Source organism: Takifugu rubripes, chromosome 4 (assembly GCF_901000725.2).
Source record: "Takifugu rubripes chromosome 4, fTakRub1.2, whole genome shotgun sequence".
NCBI lineage: Eukaryota > Metazoa > Chordata > Actinopteri > Tetraodontiformes > Tetraodontidae > Takifugu > Takifugu rubripes.
In genome coordinates, this window is record NC_042288.1 from 2,418,055 (window position 1) to 2,431,063 (window position 13,009).

General features: G+C 41.5%; 2 protein-coding genes across 3 annotated transcripts; one reads left to right on the forward strand and one right to left on the reverse strand.

The window, feature by feature from the left end:
• Nucleotides 1-106: 106 nt before the first annotated feature.
• LOC115249534 (cytoplasmic tRNA 2-thiolation protein 2-like) lies at nucleotides 107-5,692 on the reverse strand. Of its 2 annotated transcripts, XM_029835101.1 has the most exons (16): nucleotides 5,430-5,691; nucleotides 4,879-4,953; nucleotides 4,706-4,784; nucleotides 4,556-4,615; nucleotides 4,225-4,285; nucleotides 3,379-3,488; nucleotides 3,001-3,260; nucleotides 2,423-2,558; nucleotides 2,183-2,314; nucleotides 1,894-1,985; nucleotides 1,722-1,819; nucleotides 1,384-1,482; nucleotides 940-1,033; nucleotides 610-676; nucleotides 436-494; nucleotides 107-353 (listed from the first exon to the last, which is right to left on the reverse strand). In XM_029835101.1, the coding sequence occupies exons 1-16, from the start codon at nucleotides 5,483-5,485 to the stop codon at nucleotides 302-304; spliced, it is 1,530 nt and encodes a 509-aa protein (XP_029690961.1). In that variant the 5' UTR covers nucleotides 5,486-5,691; the 3' UTR covers nucleotides 107-301. The 2 variants fall into 2 exon arrangements, with proteins under 2 accessions (XP_029690961.1, XP_029690962.1); XM_029835102.1 differs by lacking the exons at nucleotides 107-353; nucleotides 436-494 and having other exon boundaries at nucleotides 619-730; nucleotides 5,430-5,692.
• Nucleotides 5,693-7,454: 1,762 nt separating this feature from the next.
• Nucleotides 7,455-12,716, forward strand: LOC115246488 (RING finger protein 166-like). Its single transcript, XM_029835587.1, has 6 exons — nucleotides 7,455-7,933; nucleotides 9,600-9,756; nucleotides 9,850-9,962; nucleotides 10,200-10,314; nucleotides 10,579-10,686; nucleotides 11,008-12,716. The coding sequence occupies exons 1-6, from the start codon at nucleotides 7,737-7,739 to the stop codon at nucleotides 11,071-11,073; spliced, it is 756 nt and encodes a 251-aa protein (XP_029691447.1). The 5' UTR covers nucleotides 7,455-7,736; the 3' UTR covers nucleotides 11,074-12,716.
• Nucleotides 12,717-13,009: the final 293 nt, after the last annotated feature.

Below are 13,009 nucleotides of genomic sequence, written 5' to 3' on the forward strand. Positions count from 1 at the left end.
AGTGACTTTATCAAGAACAACATTCAACGTTTGGTCTATGAGCCACGATAGCAAAACTGAAGCCTTTGTTTCAAAAGAATAAGCATCACAAACACGCAAACAACTGTTTGCAGCATTAAAAATCTGAGTTTAATTTAAACCAGCTTTTGAATTATGATGCGAAAAACATTCAATAAAAATTCAATCTATGGACAAGGTGGAAAGGAAGATAAATAATTCTGATTCCCACCACTAGAGGGTGATCTGGGATGGTGGATTCATTGTGATATTATCTACATTTCATGTTCGATATAATACGTTTTTAATCGCACTCATCCAACAGAAAGTCGCCGATTTCTTCTCTCATCCTGGACCTGTAGAACATGACAGAATGGATCAAAACCAGGAAAGGAAACATTTAAACCAGTTGTGATTGTTCTTTCTGCTCATATTCACCTCCGTTGCCTCCTCTGAGCCTCTAACAGAATGTATGGCGGCAGTCGTTCCATGGATGACTGGAAAGAAGGACGTGAAATGAGAGACTGCATTGGCTGCAATTGGTGCAAACGTATTATTCGAAACATTTTGTCTGGGTTGGATCAGGATGCCAGGCAGGCGTTTTAAACCCACCATGTCTTTCATGGTCAGCCGACAGCTGTAGCATAACAGACTCTTCAGATCAGTTGTCTCCGGTGTTCTGTCATAGAAAAACCACCTATTTAGGTCTGAGCCGTGCTCCTACGTCAGACGGCTGGGGAGAAATATGTTCATCTGCTTTCTCATAAACTGACAAGTGGAATTATCTGATAAAACAGATCACATTATGCTGTTTACAAGATTTGATGGGTGTGTAAACAGGTTAATCGAACTTCATATCAAACAATGATGGAGGACACCGATTCTGGTTAAAGCTGAAAATATGTGGCATCAAACTCACAACTATTTCATGTAATCTCTTACTTGGCAGAAGAGCAGCAGCCTTCACCACTCGCTACACTCCCACAATCCTTTGCTTCTTCAGATGAGAAACACTGGCCGGCAGTAGCAGCCATTTCTGGACAACAAGAAAAATTATGGCTGGTGCAGCACAACCTCAGCTGGAGGCTTCATTCACGTGTTTTCCTCCGACCGCAACGACAATTAATAGAGCTAAAATACAGCATGATTCCAATTTAAATAAGAGAAGTTAACTTATATGTTGACAGAAATGACTCCATTACCACTTTTAACTCATAATTATATAGAAACAGTGAGTGCATTTATGTTCTAGCTCTGCCTCTAAATAATCTAACAATAATGTAACAGCATGTTTTGCTATACTCCTCAATAGATCCTAATATGAATATAGGGTTTTCCTGGTTTAACAGAGGTCATTATTGTTGGTAATGATGGAGTGTGGATCACCTGGATTTGGACTTTGAATGTTGGTGCTGGAAGCTCGTGGAGATTTGGTCCGGGAAAGCTGCTCTGAGATCAGTGTGGCTTTAAAGGCAGAGGCTTTCTCTGGAAGGATGAAAAGGCAACGATCACTTCAGGAGGATGATTACAAGTGAAGAAAAATAACAATTTATTAACGCCCAGAGAGGAGAAATAACCGTTTCCACTCAGTTTTTTATTCTTGTAGCTGTACTATGTTCCAAACAGTTAGCATTTCATCCACAAACTGATGCTTTGATAACAAATCTGTCAAAGTGGAGTTGGAATATTCTAATAGGAGAGATTCTTCTCTGCTGCAAACTGACCGACATCAGTATCCAGACTGCACATGCAGAGCAGACATCTGTCACACTGGTGACCTGTGGAAGAGCCCTTCGCCACCGTCTGCAGCTTCTCACTGGTCCTACAGGTGGCACAGCAAAGTTTTAATAACAAAATTCAACCTTTCTTCAAGGCATTTGGGATTTGATGAGAGACCTGTAGATGGTGCTGACAGTGGAGGGAAAGTCTGCCTGCAGTTTAGTCACGAAGCTCTCCGTCAGACGCTGAATACTCGCCTTTTCTGTTGTCTACAGCACAGAAACAACAAGACCATCATCAGCAGGCTGTGGATGGATGTGCGGAGTCTACGTTGGGATGACGGTACATCACCCCACACAGTAGAAGACATTCATCAAAGGAACCATTATAGAGCGCTGAGCACGATCTGTTGGGAGTCTGATTCACTCTGCAGGTAAAAGCTGGGTGTCCTGAGGTCTAAGCTCACCTTAGTTTCCAGATTTGGTGTGAACACAGTGGGGACGCTGAACATGTGGTTGTAGTAGGCTATTTCTTTAGCCGAGTAGTCTCTCATTGGTTTCACTATTATAACGTCACCAAACCTCAAGTCTGCGAAACCCTGTGGACACAAACAGGTGCAATAAAAACCTAATTTTATATCATGAGGTGGTTCATAAAAAGCAAAGGCAGACATTTCGATGATTCAGATTGACACAACTTTACACACCGTGTCCTGAGCCAGCTGTGCTCCTCTGCCCAGTGATATGCTGGTGAGCAATTTAATAGCTAGTCTGGTGCAATGGTCTCCCAGCATCAGTTTACTGTAGCCCTCCGTGCGCGCTGTGTGCACCAGCAGATGCTGCCTATAAAGAAACCGCATCTCTGTCAGGGTAAAATAAACGCCGTGCTTGATGAAGACTAAACATCGATGTCTTTGTCAATGTTCCCCCAGTAGTAACATTGACAAGATAGTTGAAAGTCGGGAGCACTTGGCTGTGTGAGTTCATGTACGTACTTGTTTTATACTGGGTACCAAAATCCACTGTACAGTCAGGACATTTTTGGGAAGTGAGGACATTTTAGCTGGTCCTCACAACTTGAAAAGATGTTTGAAGGATGTGGGTTTAAGGTTGAGGTTAGGTTAGAATTAGCGGGTTAGTTTGGATGGTTAGGGGTCGGGGAAGGAGCTGGGTAATGCAGTGTGCACATGAAAGTCCTCACAAAGATAGAAGTACAAGAATGTGTGTGAAGCGTACAAAGCAAAATGAAGTAAATAAGAAAACAAGTGAGAGTCGTCAGTCTAACCTTAGAGTGTTCAGAAGGTCCTGTCTTGCTGTCAGAGTCTTGGCAGATGTTATCAGTTGCTGTAGTAACTGTGTCTCGGACTCTGGAACATCTGGAAATAATGTTTCTTTCTCCTCCTGTTCTGTCGCACGGCTGTTGCTGCTCTCGCCGATGAACTTGAGCTCGTTCGTGAACTTATCCACAGCTGCTTTGTAGGCACTGGCTGTTCTTTGGGAAGACGGTGGCACTGTCGTGATAACTTCACTGGGAAGGGCCAGAACCTGAGAGGCATTTAGCATATTCCGTTAATAACGCACAAGACATCCTACATTCAAGTATCAGGGCATCATTTTAAAAGGCAGATCTTGAAATTATTCAAAATACCTCACAGGCACTGACCTGTTCCAGTGGCACAATGTGAAATGGGAACCCAGTGGCTTTGAAAACAGTCTGCAGCTCGGCTACAGTCTTGCGTCTCTCCTCCACTGACTGACCAACAGCACCGCCCTCTGAGAACAAAGACAACCAACCCGTGCTGAGCGGTCCTTAATACTGCTCAGAATAACCATCCTCACAGCTGTCCACTTTCCCCTTCTTGGGTCGTGGATGGTGCTGGAGGAGAAAGACAAATAACCATTCACTCTCACATTCACACCTCAGGATAATTCAAACTAACCAAGTCACCTTTCTACCTAAATTGAGACACAAATATTAGCAGAATACATTCAACTACACCCCAGAAACACATTTTTCTACTGGGTATGAAGTAGTGTTGTCCATTGATTCTGGTCCAACTCTTTAAATTTCAGTCTAATGATTTCAATTTGCCATATTTTGTATTATAAATGTAAGAGTGACGCCCTCCATGGGTTGGAACCCTTCTATTATAATCAAATTTTACTGTTGGCTGAGATGGGGGCCCATGACGTTTTGGTGGCAGCTTGTGTCAGGATCTGCCACCGTTTGATGCACCCCTCCTATAAAAACTAGCACCTCCTGATCTTCTCAGCACCGGCTCAAACTGGTACGGCTCTGGACCACCGTGGTCATGATAACCCCCCCCCCACCCGTGGGAAGCACGTCTGCACTACCAGTACTGATAGACTCGCTAGTAAGGGCCAGCTAGTAAGTGTTCATGTTTTTTTTGTTTTGTTTATGTGCCTGGTTTCCATAAAGTGGGCCTTTTTTTTTTTTTTTTTTCTTTAATTTCCAGCCTCGCTGCACATTACACTTTCAGTAGTTTACCGTCAATGAAGACGATTCCAGGCACGAATCTTAACTTCTTGTGGGCGTTTTGACTCAGTCCCTGTAACACAAGAAAATATTTTAGTTGGATCGATATAATTATATTGACGGACAGCTGGGATGTGGCTCAAAACTACTATTATTATTCATCACAAGCTTATGTTGTAACATTTTTAAGACACACAGAAAATGTACACAATTTTTGTTTTAGGAAACTGAACAATTTCGAAATGACAAAGGTTCTTGTTTCATTCTGCCAGAACTTTGGGTAAACACTGCTACATGAAGGGTTCATAATGTCAAAACACAAAATGGTGGAAATAGCAAAAACCTGTTGAACTTGACTGAGCATTGAACATGAAGAAGGACCTCCAGAAACAGCCAGCAATACCTACAACCATAAAAAACAGCCATTTAAGACCAGGGGTTACAGGAAGAGTTAATTTACCAATGATTAAATGTAAGTCCAAAAACAATTTACCTTCTCACCAGGAAAAATGACCCGATTTTTACCCAGCATGGCTCTGAACTTATGAATGAAGTACTCCTTAAAACAGTCTCTAACCCAACAAAGAAAACAGACAAACAAATTCAGTTTCTGATAATCAACATTAATTTTATACAAATGCAATAAATGCTGGAGAAGCTGTGTACCTGCAGTAGGGGTCTCCAGCCCTGATGACTACAGCTGCAGTCAACTCCTTGCATTTGAGGCATTTCTTGGAAATGCTGAAAAATCAAAGAAAAACACATTTTAAAAGCTAAGCTGTCTCTTATAACTGAAAGCAATTCCACTACCTGGTAGCTAAGACTCAATATGCATTAAGTGATTGTTTATTCTGCAGCCTGGTTCAAAATTTAGTGCACACACATAGACAACACACATTTACACGTATTATTAACATGTACTGTGACATTACATTACAAAATACAAGAAAATTAACAGCTGATCAACCACTGGTTAAGCGTTTAACGGGATAATTCTGGGCTACAATTATCTTGTTACTTTGCAGCCAAGGTTTGTGAATGTATTCGTTGTTATTGCTGCATGAGATCGTACATCATATTATTTATCTCTCCATTCTAATGTTTGCCTGTTTTCTTTGCACGGTGGGCCATTACTCTGTTAGGCCATTACACTTTTCTGTTTTACAATAAATATTAGTTATGTGGAACATGTTAAATTAGATGGTAAATATACGTACCAGGGCACATTTTGGTGCTCCAGCGCATCGTTGTAATCTTCTTCCACCTGGCACATCAGGAAACCAACCGTTTAACACAGGTCAGGACCAACTGAAACAAAATTAAAAATTAAAAACTCAACAAAACATTAACCTTAAAAAAATGATTTGAACTACGAACTAGGTAGTTTTACAGCGACTTTGTACTATTTGTCAGACTGTACTGAGGCATGAGGCAGACTCCGCCTTTTCCTATATACGTCATTTCCTGGTATCTACGGATGCCGAGCTGGGACACTTTACAATGACGTTTATGAAGCAGACACTTGTCTTGTCTCTAAACATATCACATCAAAGAGTAGAAATACATTTAAATACATTTAAAATATGCAATAAACACATCCGTTAACCACCACACTGGGGTAATTGTGCTATCAGTCGGATGTGGTATAGTTCCTAACTTATGTGATCATTTTTAATAATGTATCATTTTATTCTCCATATATATATATACTTTATATATATATATATATATATATATATATATATATATATTAAAAAATTTATAAATTCAAATCAGAGCTTTACCAGATTTTTTAAGGACCACACAGATCTGGTTTACTATGAGTAAGATGAAATTGTTAAAAAAAAGAACACATGTTTAAGTAAAACACGTGCAATAATAAAATACTGAAAAGATCCCAATTGCAAGCGATATAAAAAAACATGTATGGTCCAGAACTGAAGAAGCCTTCTGGATAGAAGGCGAAACGTCTTCAAAGAGAAGAAACACAGTCCAGTTGACAGAGGAAACTACCTTGGATGTATGGTTAATATTTATCCTTGGCCATTCTTGTATGGACAAGTTTCAACAGATTTCCAAGGTTTTCTATAGCAATCAGTTTTCATTTGATCATCACTACAGATTTAAGTTATTTGGGACAGTTTACACACTCCAAGCAGACCAGGTTAGGTATTGAGGCCAGTGTGGATCACGGATTCAATACGTTGCCTTTTCATACCAGTCTGTCTATCCCGTGAGACCACAGCCTTACTGCCCATGTGTTGCATTTACATATACATCTTGCACTGGATCTTGCATATCATGTCTCTCTGGCCATCTTGGGTCTACACACTTCACGTCAGCTCTTTTTGTTGTTGATTTTGTCTGTGTAGATTCTCAGTCATCCAGGTCATTGTATCCAAGGTAATTTTCTCTGTCAACTGGACTGGGTTTCTTCTCTTGAAGACGTTTCGCCTTCTATCCAGAAGGCTTCTTCAGTTCTGAAGAACAAACCCAGTCCAGTTGATAGAGAAAACTACCTTGGATGTTGTTGATTTTGTTGCTCAAAACTTGATGACCTGCACGAGAATAACCACCATCCACGTTGGCCCAGGTTCCCTTCTTACACTGGCAGCCATGCTGTGCAGGTCATTTCTTGGGCAAAAAGAAAATTCAGGTTCAACTTTTTTCTTTTTTGACATCCATATTTTTTCCCATGCTGAGAGGCAGGTTCTGGAACAGTTAAATAACTTTTATCTTGATGGTCTCCAGTGTCTCAATGAAGCACCTCCCCTTAATAGCGCAAGAGGCCAAATGGGTCTTTTCTTACAAAACTCTAACCAAATATTTAATACATGTGAATGAAGGCGATATATCTTTTACAATCAGACAACAGCTTTACTAAAATGGTATTTAGTGGGTGACTGCAATTTCTAAACGCATTTTATAGGTGTATATTTTACCTTGTGGTTTTGAGAAGTGTAAAATAAAACATTAATCTCCAGTAGTCGTCATCGTCATCTTCGATAGTTCGAGCCTCTGCTATACTGTACCAGTAGAGTACCTCATAACTGGCCTCTGGGACTGTAGTTTCAAAGGAAGTACTTTCTTTACATGGCTTCAACTGTAGGACTTCAAGTCCCATAATGCCTTTAGCGCTGTTGTAGGCTTCCTTTGCCTTCACTGCTGCCTGTCGTGAAGCGCTGATCTCAGAACCACGTGGATGTACCACGCGCTTGTGTGTGAGCATTTGGAGATCTGCGATTTTTATTCGGGTCAGTCCATGTTGACGCTGCCTGACGTGCACTAGTCCCAATGTTTACTTCTCTGGCATGTCTTCTCCATCACGGCAAAGTAATATTTTGCTCAGCCGAAGACGACCTATGTGGGTTTTATGAAACACATGTAAAGGGCACCATGTTTGACCGGCGTGTGTGTAAATGTTGACGATGCGTTAGCTATCCGCAGCAGAAAAACAGCTGGAACGGCTCCTCTCTCCTTCACCGAGCTTGTTAGTCGACAATTGGAAGATCGTCCTCGGCTCCATGATGGCGATGTTTTGGAGCTTTGTCTCGGCGAGCGCACAACTCCGCCAGCAGCAGCCGCAGCCGCAGCAGCAGCAGCCCGGCAGCGGCCCAGGCTCGCTGGCAGCGCCGACCGAAAGCATCGAGAGTCAGTTCTCTTGTCCCATCTGTCTGGAGGTGTATCACAAACCTGTCAGCATCGCCAGCTGCGCGCACACGTAAAGTCCCCGCTTGTGCTTTCTGTGTGTTTTACTGTGTGTTGCGACTGGACCTTTAGAAAGTTGCGCTTTCGTTGTCGAGTGCACATTTCAACATGTCTTTGGTGTTTGTTTTGTGTTGTTTATGACAGTAGATTTATCATTATTATTGTTGTTATTATATACAGAACAAATATAATGCGTTTAGGGTCATCGTTTAGAACTTTTTGTTTTACACGGTAATAATTATACTCTTATTAAATTTGCATCACATTAAGGCGATATAAATAAAAACAGTGTCTAATTTTACAACTATATACAGTTTTTTATAGGTCTGTGGCTGATTTATGCTTAAATTAATAGCTAATCAGTTTAAAAGTGAAATTAATTGAGTTATTTTCATATGTATTTCTTATTTCTTTTATGCTTCACTTACTGTATATCAAAAATGTCCAGATGGAAGTGTTTTTTTAAAATTTAAACTGTGTTTTCTAATTGTATTCATAATCTATTTCATTGTACATATACAGTATCAAAGCTCACAGGTATTTTCAGTACTCACATGCACATTAGTTATTTACTGTATGATTTAAATTGTAGAATCTGTTCCTATTCATTGAATCCATACATTAATTTCTCCCGTGTTATTTGCAAAGAGGCTAAATCACAATAAAAGTTTGATATTGACAGGCAGGTGAGCTGTAGCTGAACTGGGCTTCTCTTTGATCCCCACCTTCACTTGATGTGCTGAAGGGGTAAAAGTAGATTTTAGCCATTTTAAGATTACAAGCAGAGGAGAGAACAGAAGCTCTTTTAATAAATGAGTGGAACTTGTGTAGCCTTGAGTTTAATTAAGCCTGACTTTCTTGTCATTGCTCATTTTCAAACCTGTTCCTGTTTTATTTAAGTGAATTATACAGTCCTGATTGTAGTGATTATAGACTGTAGCCCTGTAAATCGTTAAATGTGTGACTGAAGGAGAATGGCATTATTTCCCGTGCCATTAGAGGCATCTTACTATATGTGGAGTTCTGTTGGAGAGGAGTTTATTAGATCCTTTTTAATGTGTCTCAGTGGGGGAACTGAAACGAACAACAAAGAGCAGAGAACTCAGGTAGCCTCAATTCTATTTCTAGTTAAAGGAAATCTGCAGCTATTTTTACGCTGAGCTGCTGATGAGGATGGATGAAAATGTTGGAAACTCTGCCAGGAATAATGTTCACTCCTTCAACCACTACGGAAGGGACACAGTTGGTCATCTCAGTGTCTGTAATACCCACTTTATCAAAGTCAAGTGTTTTCATTTAATTCCACCTCTGCACTGTGGCCCTCGGCTTCACAGCATTGACTATACATTAGTTCTACACCCTAGAGATTCATTGGACGGCTTCTGATTTACATTCATCCCCTTTAAAGTGCATATATTTGTGTGTATTTGTCAAAGAAATAGGAATATAATGCAACACATTTTAAAGTCTAAATTTTAAACCCACAAAACAGAGTTTGATTCAATGAATCCATGTAAAGTCTTTATTATTATTTAGATTTTCAATAGTCTTTTTGCCTTCAGTGGAATGATATAAAGTGACTGTTTGCTCAGGAGGCTGCAGACCTGTTGGCCATGATTGCGATTTACTGGAACATATAATCATCCTCTGCGTTCTCTACTGCTGCTCTGTTACTCCAGGTTCTGTGGCGAGTGTCTTCAGCCCTGTCTCCAGGTGACCTCCCCCCTCTGCCCACTTTGCCGCGTGCCCTTTGACCCTAAGAAAGTGGAGCGCTCCTCCAGCGTGGAGAAGCAGCTTGCCTCATTCAAAGCACCCTGCAGGGGCTGCAGCAAGAAGGTAGGTGCTCGACATCGGTTAGCCGTGCTGTCGGGTCACATGTGCAGCGCTGTCTTTGATTGGCTACAGTCGCCGTCGTGTGTCTGCTCTCAGGTGACTCTGGTGAAGATGAGATCCCACATTGTTTCTTGTTCTAAAGTACAAGAACAGATTGCCAACTGCCCCAAGTTCGTCCCTGTGGTACCCACCTCCCAACCCATACCAAGGTACGCAGGTCCCACAGATCCAGAGCAACAGAGACAGAGGTGCTGTCAAAATCTCTGTCCAAGTCCTAATAAAACCATAAAAAATAATGAAAATTGTAGCTGAACAGACACTCTAAAGTCCTACATTACACCCCCTTTATCTCTTACTAAATCATTCTACTGACGTCAGATTGAATCTTGATGTCCACCTGCGTCAGCCATGAATTATCTTGTGTATATTTGCTTCCTTATACGCAGCAATATTCCAAACCGATCTACATTTGTGTGCCCGTTCTGTGGGGCCAGAAACCTGGACCAGCAGGAACTGGTGAAACACTGTATGGACAACCACCGTAATGACCCCAATAAAGTGGTAAGAAACAAGCAGAAGTTCATTATGTGTTGTTCACCTGTAGAAAACCGTTTAATCCTGAAGCAGATGAAGATCTTTGTCACAATAGTCCTGGAAACAAAAAAAATTCCCTCAAAATTCTCGGATTGAATCTCCAGGTGAGACTGTCCGTTACAGCTTTAACAAGTCTGCTTCAAGCAGCATCTTCAAGCAAGCACTATCATCCACAGACAACAAACAAAACACGTGTCACCGAGCCTCATCAAACCGCGTTTGTGTTTGCAGGTGTGTCCCGTGTGTTCAGCTATGCCGTGGGGAGATCCCAGCTATAAGAGCTCCAATTTCCTCCAGCACCTCCTCCATAGACACAAATTTTCATACGACACATTTGTTGTAAGTTTCATCTTGTCTTCCACCACGAGGTTTCTGGAAGGTTTCATCTACTCCCAGTTTAATTAACAATAATAATGACTCCCAGTTCCCAGTAAAACACGAGTGAACAAGAATGTGACTTTAATAATGTATAGTATGCATTTGCTATGGGCAATAGGTAGTTCCTCAACATCTGTGGAGGCATCTCTGTAGATATTTAGCCCCTGACAGCGACAAAGGGCCACACCTGAACCCATGTTTTCTAAAATACCTTTCTAAATGAATCAATTTACCGGTAACCATGTAAACCTGTGCTGATGTTAAATGTTCGTTCTTTTCCAGGACTACAGCATTGATGAAGATGCAGCCCTACAGGCAGCTCTGACGTTGTCACTGGCTGATAACTGACAACAGTTCCCGTTCTCTCACCAACAGACGACAGAATGGCTGCTGCCTCTCGGTTGCTCAGAGGGTTTCACGCAGCCGACAGACACAAACCGATCCGGGAGGATTCACATATTCTGTCACCTGCTTTCCATGCCAAGGACTGCGAGGCATATTTGCTATGTTGCGAAGCAAAAGCAGGACAGAGGTGACATTTTGAGGGTTTGAGACCACAAGAGACAAACATTGACCCAAACCATCCACTGCTTTGGCTCGCACAGAAGCCCTCATTTGGATCACCATAGCATGAAGGGCTACCTCCATTTAAAACGTCTCCACTCTGTGAGTATTAACCCTCCAAACGCTTCATCGATGGCTCAGGGCTGTGACTCCCTTTGCTTGAACATCCTGAATGCCGTCCCTCACCGTCGGTAACCGTCTAAGAGGCTTTTTTATTTGCTGCACTAGCCAACTTCATGGAAATCTACATTAATCTAAATACAGATGACCCATAACTCCTCAGATATGTAATGTTGTTTTGCACTTACCTGCCCAAACATGGATCGCTGTGAAGTTTTGACCACAGATTCCACCAAGCATGAGTTTATGCCACTCAGCTATGTCGTATTCTGACTGTACGTATGTTGGCTGAGGTGAGTGTGTGTGTGTTGCACACACTTGTATTTCTCTGTGGTCCAGCTTTGGGGCGAGTTTTGAATATTCTACCCGTTCTGTTGACCTTCTTGTTTACATGACTGTGTACACTTTGTCCAATGCCAGTGGCTGCAGCAAGGATGCTCAGAAGCGCAACGGTCACTAGAAATTACACTGCTAGCATCATCCCAGGGTCTCCAAAACATCTGGCAAAGAGAGAAATAACCTAGAATAGGATTATTGAGGACATCAACAGAGAACTTTATGTCTAAATAAAAGCACAAAGGCCAGTTGTTGAAAGTAACATTTTTCATTGTTTTTGGAAAATCTCATTTGGAACTTGATTGCAACGTCCTGTTCGAATGGTTCCAGGGTCATACCATATCTGTTGCTTAATCCAGTTCAACGCAGCGATGTTGGTTGGGTCTGCCGGCTTTAAATATGTCTAAACACGTGCTTGTGAACTGTCTTTGTTGCGTCAGACTTTCTGCTTCAGGTTCTGTGTTCACATGAAAAGTGACATTTTGTGCGTTCGACGCCTCAACCACACATGAACTAATCACACCAAAATTCAACTACAGAGCTGTTGAACCATGTGCATTATGTGGCTTGATCTTACTGAAGCAGTCCAAAAAAACGTATTACCAAGCCACGAGCACGAATGCAAGCCCCCAGACCTGGAGCTCGCAGATTCTAAGGAACGACATTCAGTGTCACGTTCACTTTTTATTTTTATTTTATCCTGTAGCCTGTATTTTTTTGGAAATTGGCCCATAGTTTTAAGAGAATATACTGATACCTCAGTAATGCGGTGCTGACAGCAGTGACATTTATATACAACAAGATTACTGTTAAAAGTGTCTGCGCCTCACATTTATCTGTGTTCAGCTTATGAGTAGGTATATACAGTAATATATCAATCTTTTAAAATGGCTGTCTGTTGGATATTTTAGATGAATTCCTCCATTTTATTGTCTATGCACACAGGAATAAACTGTACCAAGTAAAAAGAAGGCTTTTGTCCTCTCATTTCTTCAGCAAGAAAGTGTTATTGATGGCATCAGTAACTGACAGGTAGCTCAGTCTTGGAGTGATCTCCACCCTCTCGGTCCTGTTCTTCCATCCGGGTCTAATGCTGCTGAAACTGAAGTCAATTTTTTCATGTGTCATTCACAGAGAAAGTACCTGAAGAAATCAGCATGGTGCGATTCTCTCCAGGAAGGACGACGGGCGCCAGTTCCTGTTTTTTTTTTGGTTTCTCCGCTGGTCAACTTTGAAAGTCAGGCATTGTTAATTGGACAGTGAC